Source organism: Dasypus novemcinctus, chromosome 2 (genome assembly GCF_030445035.2).
Source record: "Dasypus novemcinctus isolate mDasNov1 chromosome 2, mDasNov1.1.hap2, whole genome shotgun sequence".
NCBI lineage: Eukaryota > Metazoa > Chordata > Mammalia > Cingulata > Dasypodidae > Dasypus > Dasypus novemcinctus.
The window spans coordinates 74,344,841-74,366,750 of NC_080674.1; the positions used below are offsets into that span (position 1 = coordinate 74,344,841).

Genomic DNA, 21,910 nt, shown 5'->3' on the forward strand with positions numbered 1-21,910 from the left:
CAATCAATAAGTCAATAAATACTTGATGTTCGTGCAGTGGCATGGCAGGGAGAAGGACACTGGGCCTGGAATGGAATTTGATTCTGGCCCTGGGTTCCCATTTATACAGTGAGGATCACAGTAATATCTCCAAGGTATTGATTGCTATGGGAATAAGATGAGAAAATATATAAGAAAGCATTTTGTAAATTGTGAAATACTGTACACGTAAAAGATATTTATGTAAGAGTACATATATATGTATATATATATAAAATATGCACACTTATATAGGAAATAAGGTTTGCATTTTCATACCTTCTTTAGTTAGATTCAGTAATTTGAAAGAGAATACTGTGTGCCCACAGCACTTTCTTTGGCTCTACGTATAGACATTTATGCTTGAGAAATATGAAGAGGGTAACCTATCTTGAAGATTGGACCAGAAATCAAGAAACCCGGTACTGCCCAAATGACTTTGGGATCCTGAGCTAGTTAGTACTAGTACTAATTAATACTAGCTAGTACTAGACCTGTACTTTTCTTTACTTACATATAAAATGGGATAATAATGCTTCAATGCATTTGAAAAAAAAACTGTTCAAGGGTTTTAAGATGTTCAGCACGTTGTATTCTGCAGTGAAGTCTCTGTATAGGGTTTTTTCTTTTAAATTACAAAGAGGATAAGTTTTCCAAAGTGAAAATAAAGAATTTGATAGTTCACTTAGAGCATTATGTTTATATTAGCATAATGGTTTTCATGGAATGTAAACCGTTATTATAATATTTAGCATGTTGATTAACATTTACCTTTATTATCATCCCATATAAAGACTGTGTGTAATACCTTGGAAAACAGTAGATGATGTCTTACTGTCATATGAAAAGGTGACTATTATTGTTAAAAGCATTTATTAAGCTCCCATTTTTGTTACTATAAAATCTAGAGTTCATCACTTTTTTGAATCTTAGGATGTCTTTAAGAGTATGATGAAAGTCATAGACCTTTCTTTAGAAAAACACACACACATATGCATACAAAAACAGTTTTGCTAACAATTTTGGGCAGTTCACAAAGCACCTGAAACCCATGTATGAATCCTTCCTGTAGCCCCAAATTGAAGAAACCCCATAGTAAAGAGATGTGCCACTTTTGTTCTTGTTGCCATAATATGAAAACACAGTATTTGTTTATTGCTCACTCATACCAGCTATCATTTTAGAGACTAGATAATGTTGTCCAGCAAATGACGTTGTTACTAACAAAGCATAATTCCCTACAGATACATTGTACAGAGAGGATGTGCAAGAAGAAAGGGAGGCCAGGATGGAGATGGTTAGTATAAGAACACTCAGCGATTAGGCTGATATAGCCATCTAGTTATTCAGGGTACTCGACACAGAGGTTAATGAAACAAAATAGTAAGAATGTATACATTTGGAACTGTAGTTGGTGCTGAGGTTTAGTGTATACCCAGGGGACCTGAATCTCTGGACTGACCATGTGATAGCCAGGCCCTGAGCCTCAACAGACTTGCAACTCCTACACTCTGGTTTATTGGACTTACCCCACTCAGCTAACATGGAGGTGAAGAAGGTCAACCACCACACCAGGGAGCCAAGAGTGCCTACAACTGAAAGCAGGAGAATTGCATCCAGCATCCATGTTCAATCTAAATCCCCTCTTGATATAGATGTGGAGTGGACACGCCATGCTAAGGTCCACAGGATGGAGGAATAGAGTAGGGATTAGAGTGGACTTACTGATAGTCTATTCATGAACTATTGTGATTAGTAATCGAAGAAAATGTGGCATTGGTATGGAGAAAGTGGCCATGGTGGCTGCTGGGGGTAAGGAGTGGGAGGAAGAGATGTGATGTGGGACATTATCGGGACTTGGAGTTGTCCTGGGTGGTGCTGCAGGGACAGTTACCGGACATTGTGTGTCCTCCTATGGCTCACTGGTTGGACTGTGGGAAAGTGTGGGTTTTGGTGTGGACCACTGACCTTGAGGTGCAGCGGTGCTCAGAGATGTATTCACCAAGTGCAATGAATGTCTCATGATGATGGAGGAGGTGGTTGTTATGGGGGGAGGAGTGGGGTGAGGGGGTGGGGGGTATATGTGTAATTTAGTGTGAATGACCATTTCCATTTTAGACTCCATTGGAAGAGCAGTAGGAGAGTAGGGTGATATAGGTTAAGGTGGCAAAAATATTAAATACTCTTTGGTTCTTGGGAAGGTGTTGCAGCATCTCAGCAGAAGTCCTGGTTGGTTTTTGAGAAGTATTGATGAGTTATACAGATAGAGTGTCTCCAGGTAACGCTGGATGGTAAAAAGTTTGGTTTAATTTACCTGATTTTGTGTGTGTTTATACTGAGTTCTATTTAGTATGATTACAGTTAGTTCAGCTTTCTGCTCTACATTTATGATTCCCATTTTCCATCTTACTTGGCCTTCAGAGCCTTCACAGGAATATTTGTGTGTGTTTTTTAATTGGGCATGAGTAGGTAAGATGTGGCACACCATTATTTAGAAGGGAGAGGGAATGATTCTGACATTAATCCTGATAAATTAACTTTGGAAGGAGAATATTTTTTACCTGCCTAAAGCAAAGCTGAATGCAATTGTGACATAGAAGAGAGAAGACTAGAATTCTTACATTGAAATCTGATCAGGTCATTAAACAATGTTGACACTATAGTAATAGACTTTTATAAAAGTTGTGGCAATGGAAAATATAAGTTAAATCAGGGTACTATTTATTACCTGTTAATTTAGAAAATAATAATTAAGACAGTTTTGACAAGACATGGTTGGAATGAAAACTATACTCTTGACCAGCACAGATAATGATGAAAATTGATACAACATATTTGTAAAACAGTTTGGCAATTTTTGACAATTTGCTCACATTCTTGGAACCACTTCTGAGATTTTATTATTAAAAAAAAGTAATATAAAGCATAGAAACAAGGTACATGAAATGTTTATTATAGTATTGTTTATGATTTTAAGAAGTTAGAAATAACCTTAATGTACAACACTAGAGAAATGATTAAGCAAATTTTGGAACATCAAATACTTGATGGAATGCAGTAAAAAATGATGCCAAACATGGTATCAACATGGAAAGATGTTTTTGAGAGAAGAGAATAAAGCACAACATTATGTATATATTTGTACCATGGGTATAGTTATATGTAAAAGTTAACAGTGCATAGGAACAAAAATGGGAAGGGAGAAAACAAAAAAGTTGATACATTAGGGTAGATAAAATTTTGATATCTTTAATTGCTATGTTTGTTCAATACAGAAAATTTTAGATAGTCTTCTAATTTTATGCTTTCATGAATTTTAATGTTTGGTATGGGATTCATTGGAAATTAGAATAGTTGATATGAGGTATGTTTTTTTCTCTCTGATGGATAGCTATTGTTCCCAAGCCTTTTATTGAATAGTCCATTCTTTCCTGAATGATTTGAAAGGTCACCTTCATTAATAATTGCCATGGATATGTGGGTCTGTTTCTAGACTCTGTACTTCTATCAAACTGTTTAACTTATCATGATTTTATTGTATGTTTTACTTTGTGCTAGGGCAAGCTCTCCACCTCTTCTCATGGCCCAAACCTTATTCTCTTTCTCAAAACTTTTCTTTCTACTCTTGTATATTTGGTCTTCCAAATGAACTTTAGAATAAGCTTGTTGAGTTCCATTTGGAACACAAAATAAATTTGGGTTTTGATTAGAATACGTTAAATATATATATAAATTTGGAGAGAAAATTTTGCCTGCATGCCTCTGATTGTTTCCAGAAGCTTCAGTGAATTATTTGATTGGTTTTTATTTGGGTTAAAGTCAGTTGTGGAAAGGTGATAACACATCTCTGTTATTTCTGCATAGAAACAGAGTGATGCTGATCATTACACCAACACATTTACTTAGGAAGGTTTATGGTTTTCGACTGCCTGAAGCAAAGTATGCAATTGAATCCAGAAGGGCGATTGAAGGAAGGACACTGCAATTCCATAAATGGGTCTTTCTCTTTGCCCCATATAAAGTTAGCGGCCTTTTAAGAAAAGTAGCAGATTTTCAGTGGCCACAGTGGTTGGGAGGACCTAGTGTTCCCTGGAAGTTGTCACCTGTGGCCCATTATTTACCCTACACGCCTTTCTCAGCACCCTGTCCCCCACAACATGCTGCCTGCTGAAAGCTAAGCAGCTTTCTCTAAATCTCCTTCGAGCTTGACCTGACTTTTCTGGGGGAAGACGTTCCTGTTCTGCTTCCTCTCCTGCCCCCTCCCAGCACCTCTACTTCCATCTTGGTGCTGGGATTTCTGGGCTTCGGTCTTGAGGGGCCATATCTTCCTCCTGTTGTGATGGTTTTGTCTGTCTTCTTTTACCAGTGTAAAGCCTGGTATATGGCTCTTGAAAGGGAGGCATTACTGAATTATAAGCCTGTACTGTTTGGGGTTGCATTGCATTATACTCTTTCTTAAGTTGTACTCTTTGTTCACCCAACTAAGTAAAATAGTAATATGATCAGTGCTCTGAAGAGATGCAGATTATATATCCTTGTGATGTGTGAGAAACTTTCATCTGTTTATCCAATTTATTTTCCATTAAAAAAAATCAAAACCAGGTCAAGTCAGATTCTGTCTGTGGATAATTAACAGTCCCTTTAGCAACCAGAAACATGGCTAAAGCAAACTGTTCTTTCTTTTTTAGGAAATGGAATTTCATCTAAGTTTCCTCTCAGTCATGTCAGACATTTGTTATTGTTTTCTGCTTTTCAGATCTCCTTCCTGAACTTTTTTTGAAGCTATTGTATGGTAGATTTTTCTTGGCATGCTAGTTTCTATTGATTATGATTATGTGTGTATGCACACTTACAGCAAAAGGATAATTTAAAACTGCAAACTGGTATTTACTCAGAATGCCACAATTTGTATTTATACCAATTCATAATTTTAAGTAATTTTTGTATGTGCAATCATTACAAACTGTTAATAAAACATAATTTCCATATTTTAAAAAAATTTAGATTAAATAACGTTGCAGCTACTGGAAACAGGAGCCCTGTCCTAATTTTGCTTTTGATCCCTATTGGCCTCGCTCCTGATATCATTCTGAAGAGCATGCTCATTTTCCTCAAAGGCAAATAGTTGTTAAGGAGACCGCCGGCTTTCCTCTGTTCACTTTCTCCCTACCACACAGCGAGGAAATCTCAGAGAGCAGTCTGTTTTTGTTGGGCAGGCACACAGAGCCCAGATGCTTCTACGTTGTGCCTCCGAAGTGGGTGACCCTCTCCACCTACCTCCTGTTTCCATTTCCCTGCCGCTCCCACGGGCTGGGCGGAATGCGCCTTCTCCCCGGAGGCACTGCTTTGGACTGCTGCTTGTGTAGGAGTGTAGGGAGTGCCCTGAATCCTTCCAATTTTCCAGGTTTCCTGAGACAATCTGGCAGTCTCTTCCTCTCTGCCGCCCCCTTGGGTGTAGCTCTGATTTGAGCCCACCACAAAGCCTCTGGATGGCCGTATATGTGAGCGTATTAGCCTGCTGCCCTGCTTCTTTGGCCATTTGTCCTCAGAATGTGTCCCAGTGACACAGGGTGTAGCTCCTCTCCCTGGAATAAAAGCACTTTGAAGGGTTCTGTACCAACCAGAGGCTCTCAAGAGAAAGTAAGAGGCCAGACTAGAAGAGAAAGAGAACTTCGGAATCCTTCAGAGAAGACAGATGGCCATCGGAAATGGCCTAGAAAGTGTGAGATTTATTTGGCAAGGTTTTGTGAATATTTAAGGTTCTTACAACCTCTTATGGTCCAGTATAGGTAAGGCCATTGCTAAGAAAAGTTCTCATGAACCTTTGTGTGAGTGGTGGCGTTTTAGGTACAGGATAATAATACAAGCAAGAACATTAAGCAGGTTGGAATTCTAATGAAGTAAAATACAAAGTATCATACTCACATCTATTAGATAAGTTTAAAAAATCCAAAAAAACTTCCTTATGCTCTGAACTTATTCAACTTTTAAAAATACCTATGCCTAAATAGATCAGGAAGCATCTTTATGGGATAAAAATTAATTCAAGCAAGAACATTTAGCAGGTAGGAATTTGAATGAAGTAAAAGACAAAGTATCATACTCACACCTAGTAAATAAATAAAAAAACAAAAACTTCCTTATACCCTGAAGTTCTTCAACTTTTAAAAACACCCATGCCTAAATAGATCAGGAATCATCTTCTCTGTTGTCAAAAACGTTGTTGTTGGAAAGAAGGACTGATGATTTTTGACCTCAGCCATGTGAAATGAATATAACAAGTGATGCTGTTTGGACCCAGGCCCTTTTTACCCTGGCTTCTCAGAGCCAGGACAAGGAAGTGTAATGATGCCCTGACTTATTCAATTTTCAGGGGCAGGTGACAATCTACGCGACGTTTGGCAAAAATGTGTATCTTCCTAAAGATGCCGAGTTTTACTTTATTTACAATGGATCTCATCAGAGACACATCACGATTGCAGAGCGCGTTGAGGATAATGTTCTCCAGTCCAGCATTCCAGGTGAGATGTCCTCATTATTGTACAGTTGTTGGAAATCTGTCTCTAAGCATTTTCCCTCTAGGGGGCTAGGCCAGGAAGAAAAAGAAAACGGTGCTCTGCGAGCGGCAGTGCCTTAGAAGGAACATTCACACTGGCACCTCATATCTGGGGTCCTTCAGCTGTCTGCAGCGCCTGGCGGCACCTCATTTCTGACTTGGCCTGCCCACCTTGGCAGTGTGCCCAGTCTCAAGACTGGGTTCCTTTGGAGACAGCCTAGTGGAGGGAGCATCAGCTGCTCTCATGCCAGGACCTCCTCCCAGGGATGGCTTAGGCAGAACGGAGACCTGGACGCTGTTTGTCATTCTCCCTTCCTCCTTCCCCGGTGGTTAGTCCCTCAGCTCAGTGTCTGCCTGTCCCCTGCCTCGCTCCCTTTGGTGCCTTGGGTTCTTTCCTTTGGCATCCTGTCCATCCAGATGCTTCCTTTCTGGATCTCAGGCTCCCAAACTCTCTCCCGCTCCCCAAATGTTTATCTCCTGAAAACGCTAATGCCCCCTAGCTCTCTTCTCCAGTTTCCATGGTGACAGCTGACAAAGTAATGTATTGTGCTAATAATATGTCATTAGGAACTAATAGCCCTTTTCAGATAAAATTGTTTCATATTTTCTTCGGGGTATAGGTTGGGTTGTGCATCAAAGAGACATCAAGCTCTAACCTAAAGGCATAACTGAGGTGTGGTTACCTGCAGGAGAGAGAGGGATTTTTTTCCCTTCTTTTTTCTCTTGTTTATGGATAGGTTAGGTTTTCTTAACTGTGGGTCTTTCAGGCCCTCTTAAGTTGTGTCCTATAGGGAACATTCTGTGTTTCTTACCTGTAAGATTGGCCTTAATTTCCTAAGTGTTTCTGCAGTACACCTGTTACGTATGGGAAGAGGGTAGACAATAAACATGCAAACAACACAGACACATTGGGAATTGGGCGCTGCTGGATACCTTTCACTGCTGCCTGGGCTTGATCACTGAGTGAATCTGCTGTTGATTTCTCAGACTGGGGGCAATTTCAAGCACTTCCCTCTTTGGCCCAGTGTCCTTGATGCTCGTAAGAAGTGGGGGTATAAAGGCAAACCTAGTCAATGGCACATAGTTACTTTGACTGCTGATCTCTTTTTCCCTTTGCCCTTTTGGTCTGACATTTGCATTTATGACTTTCCTGCCTTTAGTTTCCCCTACTTCTCAAATTTTTTTCCTTTTCTCTTGAGTCGCTTATAGAGGAATAATAATAATAATAGCTAAAGTGCCACTCATATCAAAACTTTTTGTTTTGCCTTTTTCTTTATTTGCAGTAGGGCTGAACTTCCTTCCCCCTCCTTGCGTGTTACCATTTTAAAAAAATTATATTATGGCCTACTTAAAAATTCTTACCTGCTTCTTAACTGATTTCCTGGAAGCAGCTGACAGTCTATTTCTGAACCTTCATTTCTCCCGATTACAGCTTTACCTTTCAGAAATCTATTGAGCAGGTTTATGTAGTTCGTAGTGGCTATGTGTAGTCTGGGCTGGGGTGGAGTTGCATTCTGTCTTGTGCCTGCACCAGCGGATCACCTTTTTAAAGGGCAGTGTGAACATGGAAGAAGCTCACATTTAGTGAACTTGGGATGCTCTTGTTCCTTGAAGCCCTGACAGCTTATAGGTTTTGGGGAAAGACTTTTGGAGAATAAAGCAGAGTAGGAATGACTTGTCCGGTACCTTTCGGACATTTGCCTGGGGGCTGGTGGAAGCTGTGGACCGGTGGTGGCTGAAAGTTAACCCTTCTTCTGTCCAGCACACCACAGTGATCAGGAGGACTAATTCCTGGAAATTCTGCACCCTAAAAATGTACCTGGGTAGAAAGTCATCAACCTTGGGAAAATGGGGAAGTGGAGGGAAAAAGGAGGTGTGAGGAGGAGGGACAGATGACAGGGTGCGCTGACCACCCCCTGCAGATTAAAAATGCCTGCAAGGCAAAGAACCTAACTCAGAAGTGGGGCCAGCGAGCAGCATATATGAACACTTCCGCCATGTGGTCTTCTCTCACCCTAACTTACAATTTCAAGGAGCATTGAGGAATTAGGGTGAATTTATTAATTTTATGGTGCTAATCTCATTTATCTATCACCTAAATAAATATGCAATAATATGTAATTCAGGAGGAAATGGTAGACCTGAAAAGAGCAAAGTCCCTTAAAGTGACAAACTTTAATCCAAGAATTGGTGTGGAAGTCAAAGGGGATGGGATAGCAGAGACCAGTGGTTTGATAATGATGATAGAATGCCTGGAGCTCGGGTTGATTTTAAAGTCAGGAGTCACTCAGGGGAGATGGCCCCCTAGGCTTGGAAGCTTTTAAAAGATAATTGGCTGGATGTCCTTCCCACCTTGTTCTCCTGCTGCGCAAATAGTGGGGCTGAGACAGGTGAAGGTTAGCACCCTGGACCATTGTACTTGCCGCCCTTCCTTAGGTAACCGATGAGGGGTGCTAAAGAGGGGCTTCCTTGGGGCATGACAGCATCTCCTGCAGACTCTGGGTGAACTGTTACTGTCTCATTGTCCAGGCCATGGGCTTCAGGAGACGGTGGAGGTGTCTGTGTGCCTCTGCTCAGAAGGTTACTCTCCGGTGACCATGGGCTCCGGCTCGGTGACCTACGTGGACAACATGGCTTGCAGGATGGCCCGCTTGCTGATTACCCAAGCTGATCGTCTCACGGCCTCTAGTCATCAGACCCTGCTGACCCCCTTTGCCCTGACGGTGGGACAGCTGCCCGCTTTGGATGAGGAGCTCGTGCTGGCCATGACCCATCTGGAGTTGCCTCTTGGGTGGACTGTCTTGGGAAATTCTTCACTTGAAGGTGGGTCTTCACCAGAAAACTCAGATGTTTCCTCTCAATATCAAGTTCGAATGTACCTTTACAATGTATTGCCTATTTATGTGGGTGGGTTTTCCTGCCCACATCTCACCTGGGCCTTGGTCTGGTGTGGCCGGGTTTCCTGACGTCCTGAGCTGCTCCCCTCTGGGCTGGTTGATGCTCCTCTGTTCTGGGAGGTGCAGGGAGGCTCAGCAGTGAAGAGCTTTCCCTGAGGAAAAGAGTTTCTTTGTGGCAGGCTCTTGGGCCAGCTGCTTTGGGCTGGGGCTCCACTGCCCTTGGCAAGTTTCTTTTTGCCACGAGAAGGGGACATTGCTGCCCTGGTCCCAAATCAGTAGTCGTTGGACAGGGAAGAACATGCAGCCAACTTTGTGAAACATTTAGAAGAAACGTGGCCTAGATGAAAATGTAGCTGGGTTACACCGTGCATGTGTTTTACCTTGTTAAAAAAGTTAATGTCACCGACAGCATTCATGGATTTGTACTAACTTCTGGCACCACCTCCAGATGTCCCCTGCTTACAAAAGACACTGTTAATACCAACTATTTGGAATCTGTGTGTGAACAGAGATACAATGTGGTATGTAGGCCCATGCTAGGCATGAGGCTAGACTGTTCAGTAGATACTCTGATGGTGATTACAAATTATATGATTTTCACTGGAAATAGAGAGATGTTGCTCTATATTACATTGAATATAACATAATTCCCTGTGCTCCTGCTGTTTTTCTGTATTCTTCCTGCGCCATTAGCTTCGTGATTAGATGGTGCTAATTTTTAAGAGTTTCTGTTTCCTCGTAAATTCTGGTTACAGGTTACAGTTGTTTTAGATTTGACCATGGGTGAGATTAAATGCACTACCCATGTGTAAAGTTATTTGTATTTAAGGCTTATGACCATCTTAGGGGATCTGATTTAGTCTACAATGTGTTTAAATCTCTGTACCAGCCTTTTCATACCCCAATTCTGTTATGTATGTAAGTTATTGCCTATTTATAACTAATAGCCCATTTTCAATTGGTAAGCTTTAACAGAAATAGTTATGAGGATTCTTTTGTCAGAATTATTCTGGTATTTTTTAAACAAAGTGGGCATTTAGACTAATAAATTCAAATCTAAATTCCTCTGTGTCAGTTTTAAATTTTTAATGTAGAGATTATATTGGATACTGGGGAGAAATTTTTGAAGTTATTATATAAATTAATTTAAGTGATTAGGCATAAATTAATCATTTCATAGTTTAGAAAACACAAGTACAGTTGGTAAAAATCAACTTAGTGGTATGAGATTTTTACAATGCACACTTCTACTTTGGAGGATGTGTTTTGACCCATTGTCTATTCAAATCCATTTGGTGGGGTTCTGCTAATTTCGAACTAGTCTAGGTTTGTTCTGGGCTATACTTAGCCCTTGATACAGAGTTTTAGTTTAGGCAGTTTAGAATTTCTCAATGTATCTTTTCCTAATGTACATATTTTATTAGTGTTGCTTATCTTTGAGGTAGATAAATGATCATGATGACATGAGAAGTAAAAGGAGGCATAGAACCCCCTGAATGTTATAATGTATTAATGGTAGTGGCATCATATGGAAAAGTTTCTTTCTTAGTAATTATTTCCCTTAATGCTTAGCTGACAACTATTTAAAAGTTTTACTATTTGTTATTATTAAAAAAGACTTTGTGTTCATCTATTTATTTATTCTTTCTTTTAGTAAAATGAATATTGCTGAATGAGGATTAATAGATCTCTGTAGTGACTTTGTCTTGGAAGAGTCTGAGTGCAACCTTGCTGTAATTTCTTGCATTTTACCATACATTGCTTATTTTATTTCCCCTTTTTAATCACTGAAAGCTATCAGTAAGGTCTATGATCCTGGAGAAGGGCCAGAGTCTGAGTGGAAGGTTGTTGTCTTGAAAGAAAAAACAGAGTCTTTTCTTGGCCCTGCATTTTACCCGTCATTATTCAGAATGCAACTTCGTTATGCACTGTAGGAAAGGAAATATCCTGAGTCTTTATTTAATTTTGTGCCATAAATAAAATTGAATTCCTATTTCATAAAACTAAATCCATTCCTTCTGTAGAATACTTTCATGATAGAAGCTTTTGCAGCGTATCAGAACCCCACATGTTCAGTAAAGCTTTTGAATAGTAATGTAATAATTATCCAATTAAATTTCACAATTAATTTATCTTTGGTTTGTTTTGCTTGTAGTTCTTATTTGTCTGTTTCTTGGACAGAACTTGATTTTCCAGAGACTAGCATCATTGTACAATTAGGTTATCTAGGATAAAATATTCTAATATTTTATTCTGTTAATGCTTGGATGGTTTTTGATTAGTTTTTCTTTCTGGCTCATTCTAGCTACTTCCCTTTACATGTGTTCCCAGAAAGTTTTACACAGCCGGCAAGCACCAAGCCTGCCACATCAGTTGTGAGGCTGCCATTTGGGTGAAGAATGCAAGGGGACCGCAAATGCCATTTCAAAGGACTGATGGTGCAGTTTCTCCCGTATATTTATACTTACAAACCAACATACAACAGTTTGGCTGATTCAGGATATCTTTGGCTAAAAGAAATTCCCATTATTTGAATGAGTAATTTGAACTTTTCAGGACTTCTCTAGGTAAAAATAGTTCATATGTTCAAAGATGTCCTTAAAGGCAGAAGTTCTGTATGTTATGGAAAAAATGGGATTCTTTGTTTTCCAACCATAAAAACATAAAAGCTGGTTTTGGAAAAGTGATACCATGAATCTGTAGGGAAAAATTATTAAAAGTTTTTTTTTTTAATTTAAAGGTTTATTTATTTATTTATTTATTTCTCCCTTCCCCTCCTCCCACCCTGCTATTTTTGCTGTCTGTATTGTCCTCTCTTCTCATTTTCTCTCCTCTAGGATTCACCAGGATTCGATCCTGGGGACCTCTGATGTGGAGAGAGGTTTCCCGTCAATTGTGCCACCTCAGTTCCTGGTTTCTGCTGCGCTTCACCTTGACTCTCCCCTTGTCTCTCTTTTGTTGCGTCATCATCTTGCTGCGTGACTCACTTGTATGGGCACTGGCTCGCCATGGGGGTACTCATGGGGGCTCTGGCTCACCACATGGGCACTCGCACAGGCACACTTTCTCTTCTTCTTTTTCACAGGAGGTCCCAGGAATTGAACCCAGGTCCTCCCATATGGTAGGTGAAAGCTCTATCACTTGAGCCACATCCAATTCCCCGAAAGTTTTTGATAAGTTTTATCCACTGGATTGCTTTATCAGTTGGAAGAGTTATACTTTCCTCCAGTTTTTATAGTTGAGTCTATGAGTGAAAGACGTTTTAATGTTAAACCAGTTAAGCTTTGAAACTTTTCTGCAGAGCTGTCCTGAGCTTAAACACTGCCATTATGCTTTAGTTTTTTTCAAAACTCATTCTGTGGACAGATGGTTAGTTGGAGAGCTGTCCCCAGAGAGGGGAACATTTGGTAAAACTGGTAAGACCCTGTGAAAGTAGCTCAGAGAATTTAATATTTTAATTATTGCTTCCAAAGAGCAGATGAAGAATATGCTCCTTAAATTGCAAATAACATCAGCTGAGCTACCACAACTCTTAACAGTTTTAAACTTGAATCCAGGAATTAGAGAAATGTTTATTAGTTGCAGAATAGATGGGCAAGTCTATGTTGGGTCTGTTTGTACAAAGACAAATCACAGCATAAAATGAGATTGTGAATAGTGATTTAAAAGCAGAAACCTCATCATGGACTACAAGTTTAATATAATATATAGGTAATTTGATGCTGCTGTAACTAAGAAGAAGGGTGGTTAGCATGAGGCTTTGCTTTATTTTTTCAGGACATTAACTTTATTTAGTAACAGTAAAATTTACTACAGACCTTATTCAAATTTTATCAATTGCCCCACTGTCTTTCATAGCAAAAGAAAAAAATCTTTTCTTGGTCTATGATTCAACCCAGGGTCCCTTGTTGCATTTGGTTGACATATACTTTTAGCATTCTTCAATCTGGAATAGTTTTTCAGTCTTTTGTCTTTCATGACCTTGATGTTTTTGAAGAGTAAAGGCTGAATATTTTGTTAATGATTCATCAGTATGTGCTTGATGTTTCTGCTTGCTTATATTCAGATCATGTATTTTTGGTAAGAATCAATAAGTAATTTTTTTGTCTTCTTTACTGCATTGTATCAAGATGCACACAATATTTCTCCCACAACTGATAATATTGTAAAAAGTCGTCTTTGAGACAACTAGGGAAATATGAAAATAGATGATAAGTTATTGTTAATTTTGATACGTGTCACAATTTTGGTACAGTATTGTGGGGTTATGTTTAATAAAATGGTTAGAGATATGTATTAAAGATAATGCTACAGATAGCCATTATTCTATTCTACTTTTGTGTGTGACATATTTCCATTAAAAAAAAGTGCTTCCCAAGAAAACTTGTATTTTCTGCAACTAAAAAGACAATCCTGCCTCAGTCTTGCTAGTAATACCAGGTCAAACTAGGCCTGAGTAGTTCAAAGTCAAATTCAGCAGCTTGCATTCTAAGATATTTTGATAAATCTATGTGATTGTTTGTAAAGGCTCCCACAGCTTACTTTCATTTGCAAGGCCCTGAAGAATCATTTGGATTCAGGACTTTGCTTTATTAATAGGGACTATATATTTTGAAGGGAACTAGAGAGGAAAATGGAAAAGAAATGCAAGGGGACAACAGACTTTGGAAGAAAAAAATTTGTGAGAGTCAGGTTATTTATTAATAGCAACTGTTAAAATTATGTTTTGATGGTTTAGTGTTTACATAAGAAATTTAAGGAGCCTGTTCAATATTGCTTCTTATCTGCAGGGAAAGCCATTAAGTGGGAATTAACAGTTCATTACCAAAGACTTAGTGGGAACTGCCAATTTTCTGTGACATCTACATCTTGCTTCAAGCACAAACCTGGAACCATTGCCTTCTAACCTGGCAACAAAAGAAGGGAATGCGTGGCCAGGCATGTTTGATAGAGGAAAATATCTGTTTATCTTTCTTTGAATAGAGGAAAGAGATCTGTAACCAATAAGAAGCAAGATTTGCTTACACTTGAAATGAAGCTTGGCTTGTGTTTTTATCCTTGAATGCAGTATGCTGGCTGTAGAAGTGAGAAGGAAAATAGGACAAGGCTCAGGAACATGGCACTCACTGTTGATTGACCCTGACTTAACTGTGTCCCAAGGCTTAGTAACCGGGGGATGGCATATTGAATTATAAGACTTGCTTGCTGGCCCACAGACTATGGGAAATGTCAGCTTTGTTATTCTGCCCCAAAGCTTTGTACTGGACAGCAAGTTTGAAATAACATCAGCTGAAACACCAGTGGGTAGGAAAATCCATAAAAAAACAGATTATAGAACGCAAGATTCCTGTTTTTATTTTTATGTTTTGAAGTTTTGAAATTAATGCATGATGGGTAAAGACTGATTCTGGGATTTTGTATGTTTCTCTTGGAAATCTTGACATTTTTCAAGCAATTATATACACTCAGTATTGCTTTCTAGCCTTTTGTTGCTTCTGATAGTATCTAATGGGACAAACATCTCCCACCTTGGCTGACATTTTAAGCTAGTTTTATAGTCCTTTAGTTGCTCAAGTAACAGACTGGGTGAATGCCCATGGGGCAGAGAATGTTCTTTAGAGTAGGTCCTATGATAAACTGTTATGGTCAATTGGTAAGATTGTTTCAAAACACTTAGCCATGCACATGCACATCATTTATGAGGTTTCAGACCCTAAATTTTAAAATGTTTTCTCTATCTTCCATCCGATTTTTCAGTTTTTAATTTTTAAGGAACAGATTTTCTGGCCACAAAATCATTTGGACTTATTTTTCATTTTAGTGTTTAATTCAGGAAACTCTTATTGAGCATATTCATATTCTCTTACTCCCTCTCCTTCCCATCCCTCTTTTCTTCTAACCCCCTACTTTCCTAAAGGATTCAGAATCATGGAAGGTTTTAGAATTCACCTCTGGCAGTGCTTTCAAACATTGCAGGATGTACATGGCAATTTTTAAAAGAATTTAATATATATATTTTATTTTTAAAGAAGCTTTAGATTACATAAATGTTGAATCAAAAATATAGAAGGGAAGCGGATGGGCTCAACTGATAGAGCTTCTGCCTACCATACAGGAGGACCTGGGTTCAATCCCTGAGCCCCCCTGGTGAAAAAGAAGAAGAAAAAGCATGCCCGCATGGTAAGCCAGTGCCCACGTGGTGAGCCAGTGCCGGCGTAAGTGAGTCACGCAGCAAGATGATGATGTAACAAAAAGAGGCGAAAGGGAGAGTCAAGGTGAAGTGCAGTAGAAACCAGAAACTGAGGTGACCCTGCTAACAGATAACCTCTGTCCACATCAGAGTTGCCCAGGATTGAATCCCGGTGAATCCTAGAGGAGAAAAGTGAGATAAGAAGAGCAAAAGGGAAATAGATACAGAAGATCACACAGTGAATGGGTACAGACACCAAAAACAGGGGAAGGGGGGAAATCAATCAATCAATCTTAAAAAAAAAAAAAATATATATATATATATATATATATATATATATATATATATATAGGGGATTCCCATATTCCACACCCTTCCCCCTCCCATACTTTCCCATATTAACATCTTTTATTAGTGTGGTACATTTGTTACAACTGATGAACACATATTGAAGCATTGTACTAGCCAAGAACTATAGTTTACATTATAGTTTGCACTTTTCCCCACACAAGTTTTGTAGGTTTTGACAAAATGTATAATAGCCTGTATCCATCATTGATTGCAGTGTCATGCAGGACAATTCCCATATCCCAAAAATGCCACCTATTCTTCCCTCTCTCTCCCCTTAGAACCTCTCTGGTGGCCGCTGCCTTTATATCAATAATACAAGTTCTTCCATTGCTGCAATCATCGTAAGTCTACCTTAGTCCATAGTTTATTTTCTCCCCTTATGTTTGTTCATTCCTCAATCTTGAGGATTTTTGGATGGTAAAGCCTATCCTGTTTCTAGTCGAGAGAGGGCTTAGATCTCATGGGGCAGATGGGTGGAGCTGTATTGCTTGTCCTTGCAGACACTTTCTGCTTCCAGGGATAGGCACTGTTCATCATCGCCCTTTTGTTACTTGTCCTGGGTGAGTCCACTGAACTGGTGAATAGGTGCTGCAACTCTGCTGAGATTCAGGGCTCAACCAGCATATGAACAGACCAAAGATTTAAGTCTCTGGGACTTCCATTTAACAAGTATCATGCTAATTACAGCTTCAGATACAAGGGTCAGAAGGGCCATGTGTAGGGAAATTGTAAATGAGTCTAACTCTGTTACATTGGGGAGCATATATTCCAAAGTAAGACCCATTGACAGGGTGCCAAATGCCTGAGCTTGTCTGCTCTGCCTGTAGTGTCTGAATGTCTCTAGAACCCTCCAGAGACCCTCTGTTTAAGGCGCAGTTTACTTAGGCAGTCAGTGTGTGGCAGTTTTTTGATTATATGTAGGTGACTAGAATTGATTTTGAAAAAGACAGCAGCCAAGGATCCTTTCAAGACTTATCTTGAGGGAATTATTAAAATGATGCTGTTTTCATAGTTTCTTTAACAGGATTTGAAAGACTGACAGCTGTCTTTGTATGACCTTATTTGGAAACAAACAAACATTTTTAAAAGTACCAGCACTTGGAGGTTGAAGGCTGGTGGTTGAAGGAAGGGGGGAAGAAGCAACCTGGCAGAAAAGGGGCCAATGAGCCAGAGATGACGGCGAGTGAACTGCCCTGTGGCCTGTCCCAGGGCCCCTTTCCTTGGCCCCAGTGAAGTTTTCAAGACCCATCTTGACACCCTGAAATATGGGCCTTGTTGTAGTATGGAGCTGTATAGGTTGAAGTCCCCCACAATTTCCTGCAGTTCTATTCTAGGGTTGCATTAACACTGGCTCCCACATATTTCCCTTCTCTGTACCTGTCGCTGCAGCAGTTTTTATTTTGTGGATTTGTGTTGAGAGCATGTGTGTTTGGGTGAGGTCTGAGTGAGGGGCGAGGGCCTGGGGCCGCAGGTGGTGTGGCTCAGTTTCCTTCTGCTAGGCTTTCCCTCCCTCTCAATTTATTATTTATTCAGACTCTTATCTGTCAACCCTCTTCTGGCTTTTGTGTCCTATTTCACCTGTTTCCCCCATTTTTTGATCCCTTTTGGGCTTTTTTCCTCGTATAAATTTTCCCCACAACTCTTCCCATTTGCAATCTGTAGGAAATACATGTATAGTATTACATGAATCAACGTGTTTAAAAAAAAGAACAAAAAACCCTAGCAGCCCCATACTCTTAAAATCAATACTCTCCTATGTTTCTTCTCAACATATTTATAGTCTTGATTTTTTTTGTCATTGGTTTTAGTAAATTTTTTTCTTGACAAGTACATGAAATATATCACTGCATAATGGGAGGCATGATGGTGAAGAAGTTGAGTTTTGGAGGTAGAAAAATCTGGGTTCAAATCCTTGCTGCCCCTTTTACTACCTGAGTGAGCTTGAGCAATTACAGAATAGTGTTAAGCCTCAGTTTCCATCCCTATAAAATGGGAATAATAGGACTTCCCTCATGGATTAGCTGTCAGGATTAAAGAAGATAATGCATGTAAAGCAATTAATAAATGTTAACTCTGTAGAAATAAAGAATGCAAGGTCCTTATCACAGTCTTGGGCACCTAGTGAGAAAGAAATGAACATGGTTGTGTTGGTTCATTATTTTCGTTCATGCATAGTAGTGGCCTCTCTGGATTTGTTTTAACTTTCCCCATTTCCCACTTACCTCCCCAGATAGGCCGCACTGCACGGTTTATATACTGATTTCTTGTTTGGTTCATCCCGTTTAGTATGTAGAAATCTACCCTTTCACCAGAATCATTCCTTGCTGTTTGTGACCATGACGCTCATGCCGAGCTGAGATCCCATGCTGAGGCTGTAGCTGCTGCCCAGAGAGTTTAATATTTCTTGGCCTGGGACTTTAGACGTGGGCTATGGCTTCTGGTCAAGGGCGGCGAGAGGGCCCTGCCAGGCTGCAGAGGAACAGTTAGTTTTCTGGTTGTGCTTGAATTCACATTTCTAATGCAGTCTTCAAAAGGCCAGCTCCAAGACGTGATGAGTCCATGCACTTGCTCCTTGTCAATAATAAAATTAGGCTGCAGTGTATTTGCCTCCTTAGCAGAGCAGGGTCCCTGGAGGGTCAGTTGGGAAGGTGCCTGAGAATCCCAGCCAGCCTGAGGTGTGAGGGAAGAGAACAGTGTCCGGCTCATGGTAGGCTGTCAGCAAATATCTGTTGCATGAATGAATAGTGAATCATGGCCTTGTCAAAATAGTAAATGAAGGAACAATCTATTGCACGGGGCTGGAAAGGGATGTCATATAATTGCTGCTCTTATGGCACCTAATGACGGCCTGCTGCCTGAAGCATGGGACTGAAGCACATTTATTTTAATTGCACATCTGGTGTCTTACATTGATGCAATTACAGTGCCTTGTAAGCAGGCGGCTAGTTCCCTTAAATTATGCTTTTAAATTATAACCAGAGGAAAGCTGTTTTCAATATACCACATATCTACCTAGTGACTGTTTATTGTATTTTTTTATATTAAAAAGATCAGGCAAATGTGCACGACTGGTAAGTCCCTTGCCTCTCCCCTCTGTGCCCCAAATGACTTTCATAGCTCGTGAATGCCCTGTTCCATATGTTATTTTCATTACAGCCCCTGACAGTGCTGGGTAATAGGCTGGGCAGATAGGGCTCAAGCAACTTGAAACTTCAGAATTAAGCATTCTGCCTACAGCTACAGCTCTGTGAGTGCTCAAATCCAGACTTTCAACCTTTTAGTCTGTCTAACTTTAATGTTGTAATATAATACTCTGAGTATGTCTAGAGTCTTAATGTCTTATAGTGATGCCCATACTGTTGAATTCAGTCTGGCCCCACAATGTGAAGGCCAAAGTTAGATTGCCATCTTTGAGTTCTGATAAAGACTTCCTAGGGTTTTACTGATTTAACACTAGTTTCACAAGGTAAAATAAAGCATAACCAGCTTATATAAGACACATATTCCATAATGTACATTCCAGTGTTAAATATCACAGTGTCAGTTTTCTGCTATGGTTGTGTGTGCATGTGTGTGTGGTGTGTGTGATGTGTGTGTATATGTGGTATGTGTTTCCCAGTTTATTTTCTGTCAGGGACTGTTGTAATCTGGGTATCTCAAATGCATCTGATGCAGAAAAGAAGTCTTAAGGAGCGGAAACCTGCCATTCCGCTGTTTCACTCCTTCCTTTTGGCTTTATGACTCAGCCATGCCTGCCATGTCGGTAGTGTGCTCTGCTCTGTGGAATGTCCTGTTTCCTTATCTTTCTTCTGAGTGTTTACGTACACAGCTCCCACCCTGCACTCCCCAGCCTCTGCTCTTCCGTGTGGAAGGCTGATTTGTTTATATACATGCCAGGGCCATGAATAGACTGCTGGAATGGACAGTGCCGTCAGACATGACCCTTCCCCCATTTCACATTGAGAATCCTGAAAAAATATCAGAGATTTTGTGTGATGCCAATGCCAAATTCTCTCTTCTGCTATTCATGTGAATTTTTGGTAATATTTTCTCTTTTTAAATCCTCTTTCCTTTTTTTCCTCACCATTTTTGACATTTTATGAACATCTCTATATTTTCTAATTGTAATACATTAATCATGAGGATTGAATTACCATAACCTGCAGAGCAGTTTCCTTGTAGGCCAGATAGTTTTCTTATTTCTAGAGCTATAGTTCATCAGTAGCTTCATGGGCCAGATATTTATTTTATTCCCAAACAAATGCTAGCTGGCTGTATATGCTTTTTAAAGTCAGAGAAGCATTTTACAGTCAGAGATGCCATCTTATGTGCATAAGGCAGGCATACGGTAGTGGTTTCTTCCAAATGTGTTTATTGAATGACTTAGGTACGAGAAATTGAGATCCTCCACAAATCTGTATGTAGCTTTGGAAATCAGATTAGAACTTATTTTAATAAATTGGATTTATGTGACTTTTAAAAACATTTTAGAATTCAAAAACTTACTGTGTTGAAAACATTTAATGGCTTGACTCAGGAGATATGAAACATTACTAGACTCTACAAAGTAGAAGAGCTTCTGAGCTAACTTGTGTTTAAACCATGTTTTAGTTTTAATATTTTGCTAAATGTGTAGAACTATATATCCTGACTTAATAGTAAGTAATATGGATTAAAAATAGTTTTGTAAAGGTCACAGAAAACATCTATTTGCTCTGTTTCGTTGGTGAAATTTTTTAGCCAATAGCTTTTTTAGGAAGACAGTGGCATAAAGGGAAACATAGATATATATTTTGTTATCTACTTATTTACTTTAAGTAGCAGATCTCAAACTTGGTTTTTCATTAGAGTCACTTGGGGAGCTTTACAAAAGATTGATGCTTGGGCCCTACCCCAGAAAATCTGATTTAATTTGATTTAAATCTGGGAGGGCCTTGAACTTAAGTGTTTTTTTTTTAAAAAAATCATTTCCCGCTATTTCCCGCTATGTGTGTGTGCTTGTGTGCGCCTGTGGGGGTAGGTGGAGAAGAAGACGCATGCAGATACTATCAGCACCCACCACTACCCCTAGTCCTTCACAACCACACTCCCCTAGCTACCCTAAGTGTGTTATGCCGACTTTCGTAATAACTATTTCTTTGCCTTTCTTTAAAGTTTTACTACCTATCTATATATCTCTAGAAATGGTTTAGTTTTTACATTTTTGAACTTCCTATTAATTGAAACATATTCTATGTGTTCTTTTGTGACTCGACTTTCCCCCCCAATGTTGTATTTGTTAGATTCTTCTTTGTTAGTCTGTAGTTCATTTTTATTGTTGATAGAATGCTATCACATGATTACACTGTAATTCTGTTAGTCATGGGTTTTATGATTACTGCTAATTTGGACCATTTTACACTTTTGTACGTTTCCTGGTATACACAAATCATGCTTCTTGGGTTCATATGTATGTATGGATCTACTGCATCAATTGATTATTAGTTTCTTCATATTTGCATGTCCACTGTGATTTCCAAAGTGGCTATACCAATTTGCCTGTCCTTTAGCAGCAAATATGACTTTCTGAGGGCTTGGTAATGCATTTTTTCAGTCTTCCATGCTGAATTTTCTACCAACTTAAAGGTATAGTTAGATCTGTGTAGGTGCGAAAATGGGCCTGAATTTGGATGGCTGAGTAAATAAAATCACTTCTTCTTGGGCACACTCCAGTGCCTTGAGTGCTGTTGGGTCCGTGCTGCTTATCACGGGTTCCTGCTCACCCTGAAGTCAGGCAAGGTGACAATACTCTGAGGAACCTTGGATCTTTGGTGTGATTGCCTCATTTGATAAGCGAAGGAACTGAGACTTGATGGAATGCAAAGCATGGACTTCTAACTTCCTTCCCTGTCTGGGGTG

General features: G+C 39.6%; 1 protein-coding gene across 2 annotated transcripts in view; it reads left to right on the forward strand.

Moving 5' to 3' along the window:
- ARHGEF28 (Rho guanine nucleotide exchange factor 28) overlaps positions 1-21,910 on the forward strand; it is a 346,092-nt gene that overhangs the window by 128,909 nt on the left and 195,273 nt on the right. For both annotated transcript variants that reach the window (XM_058310148.2, XM_058310153.2), the window contains exons 3-4: positions 6,392-6,539; positions 9,104-9,397. In XM_058310148.2, the coding sequence (XP_058166131.1) occupies positions 6,392-6,539; positions 9,104-9,397 (442 nt within the window). The remainder of the gene's footprint in view (positions 1-6,391; positions 6,540-9,103; positions 9,398-21,910) is intronic.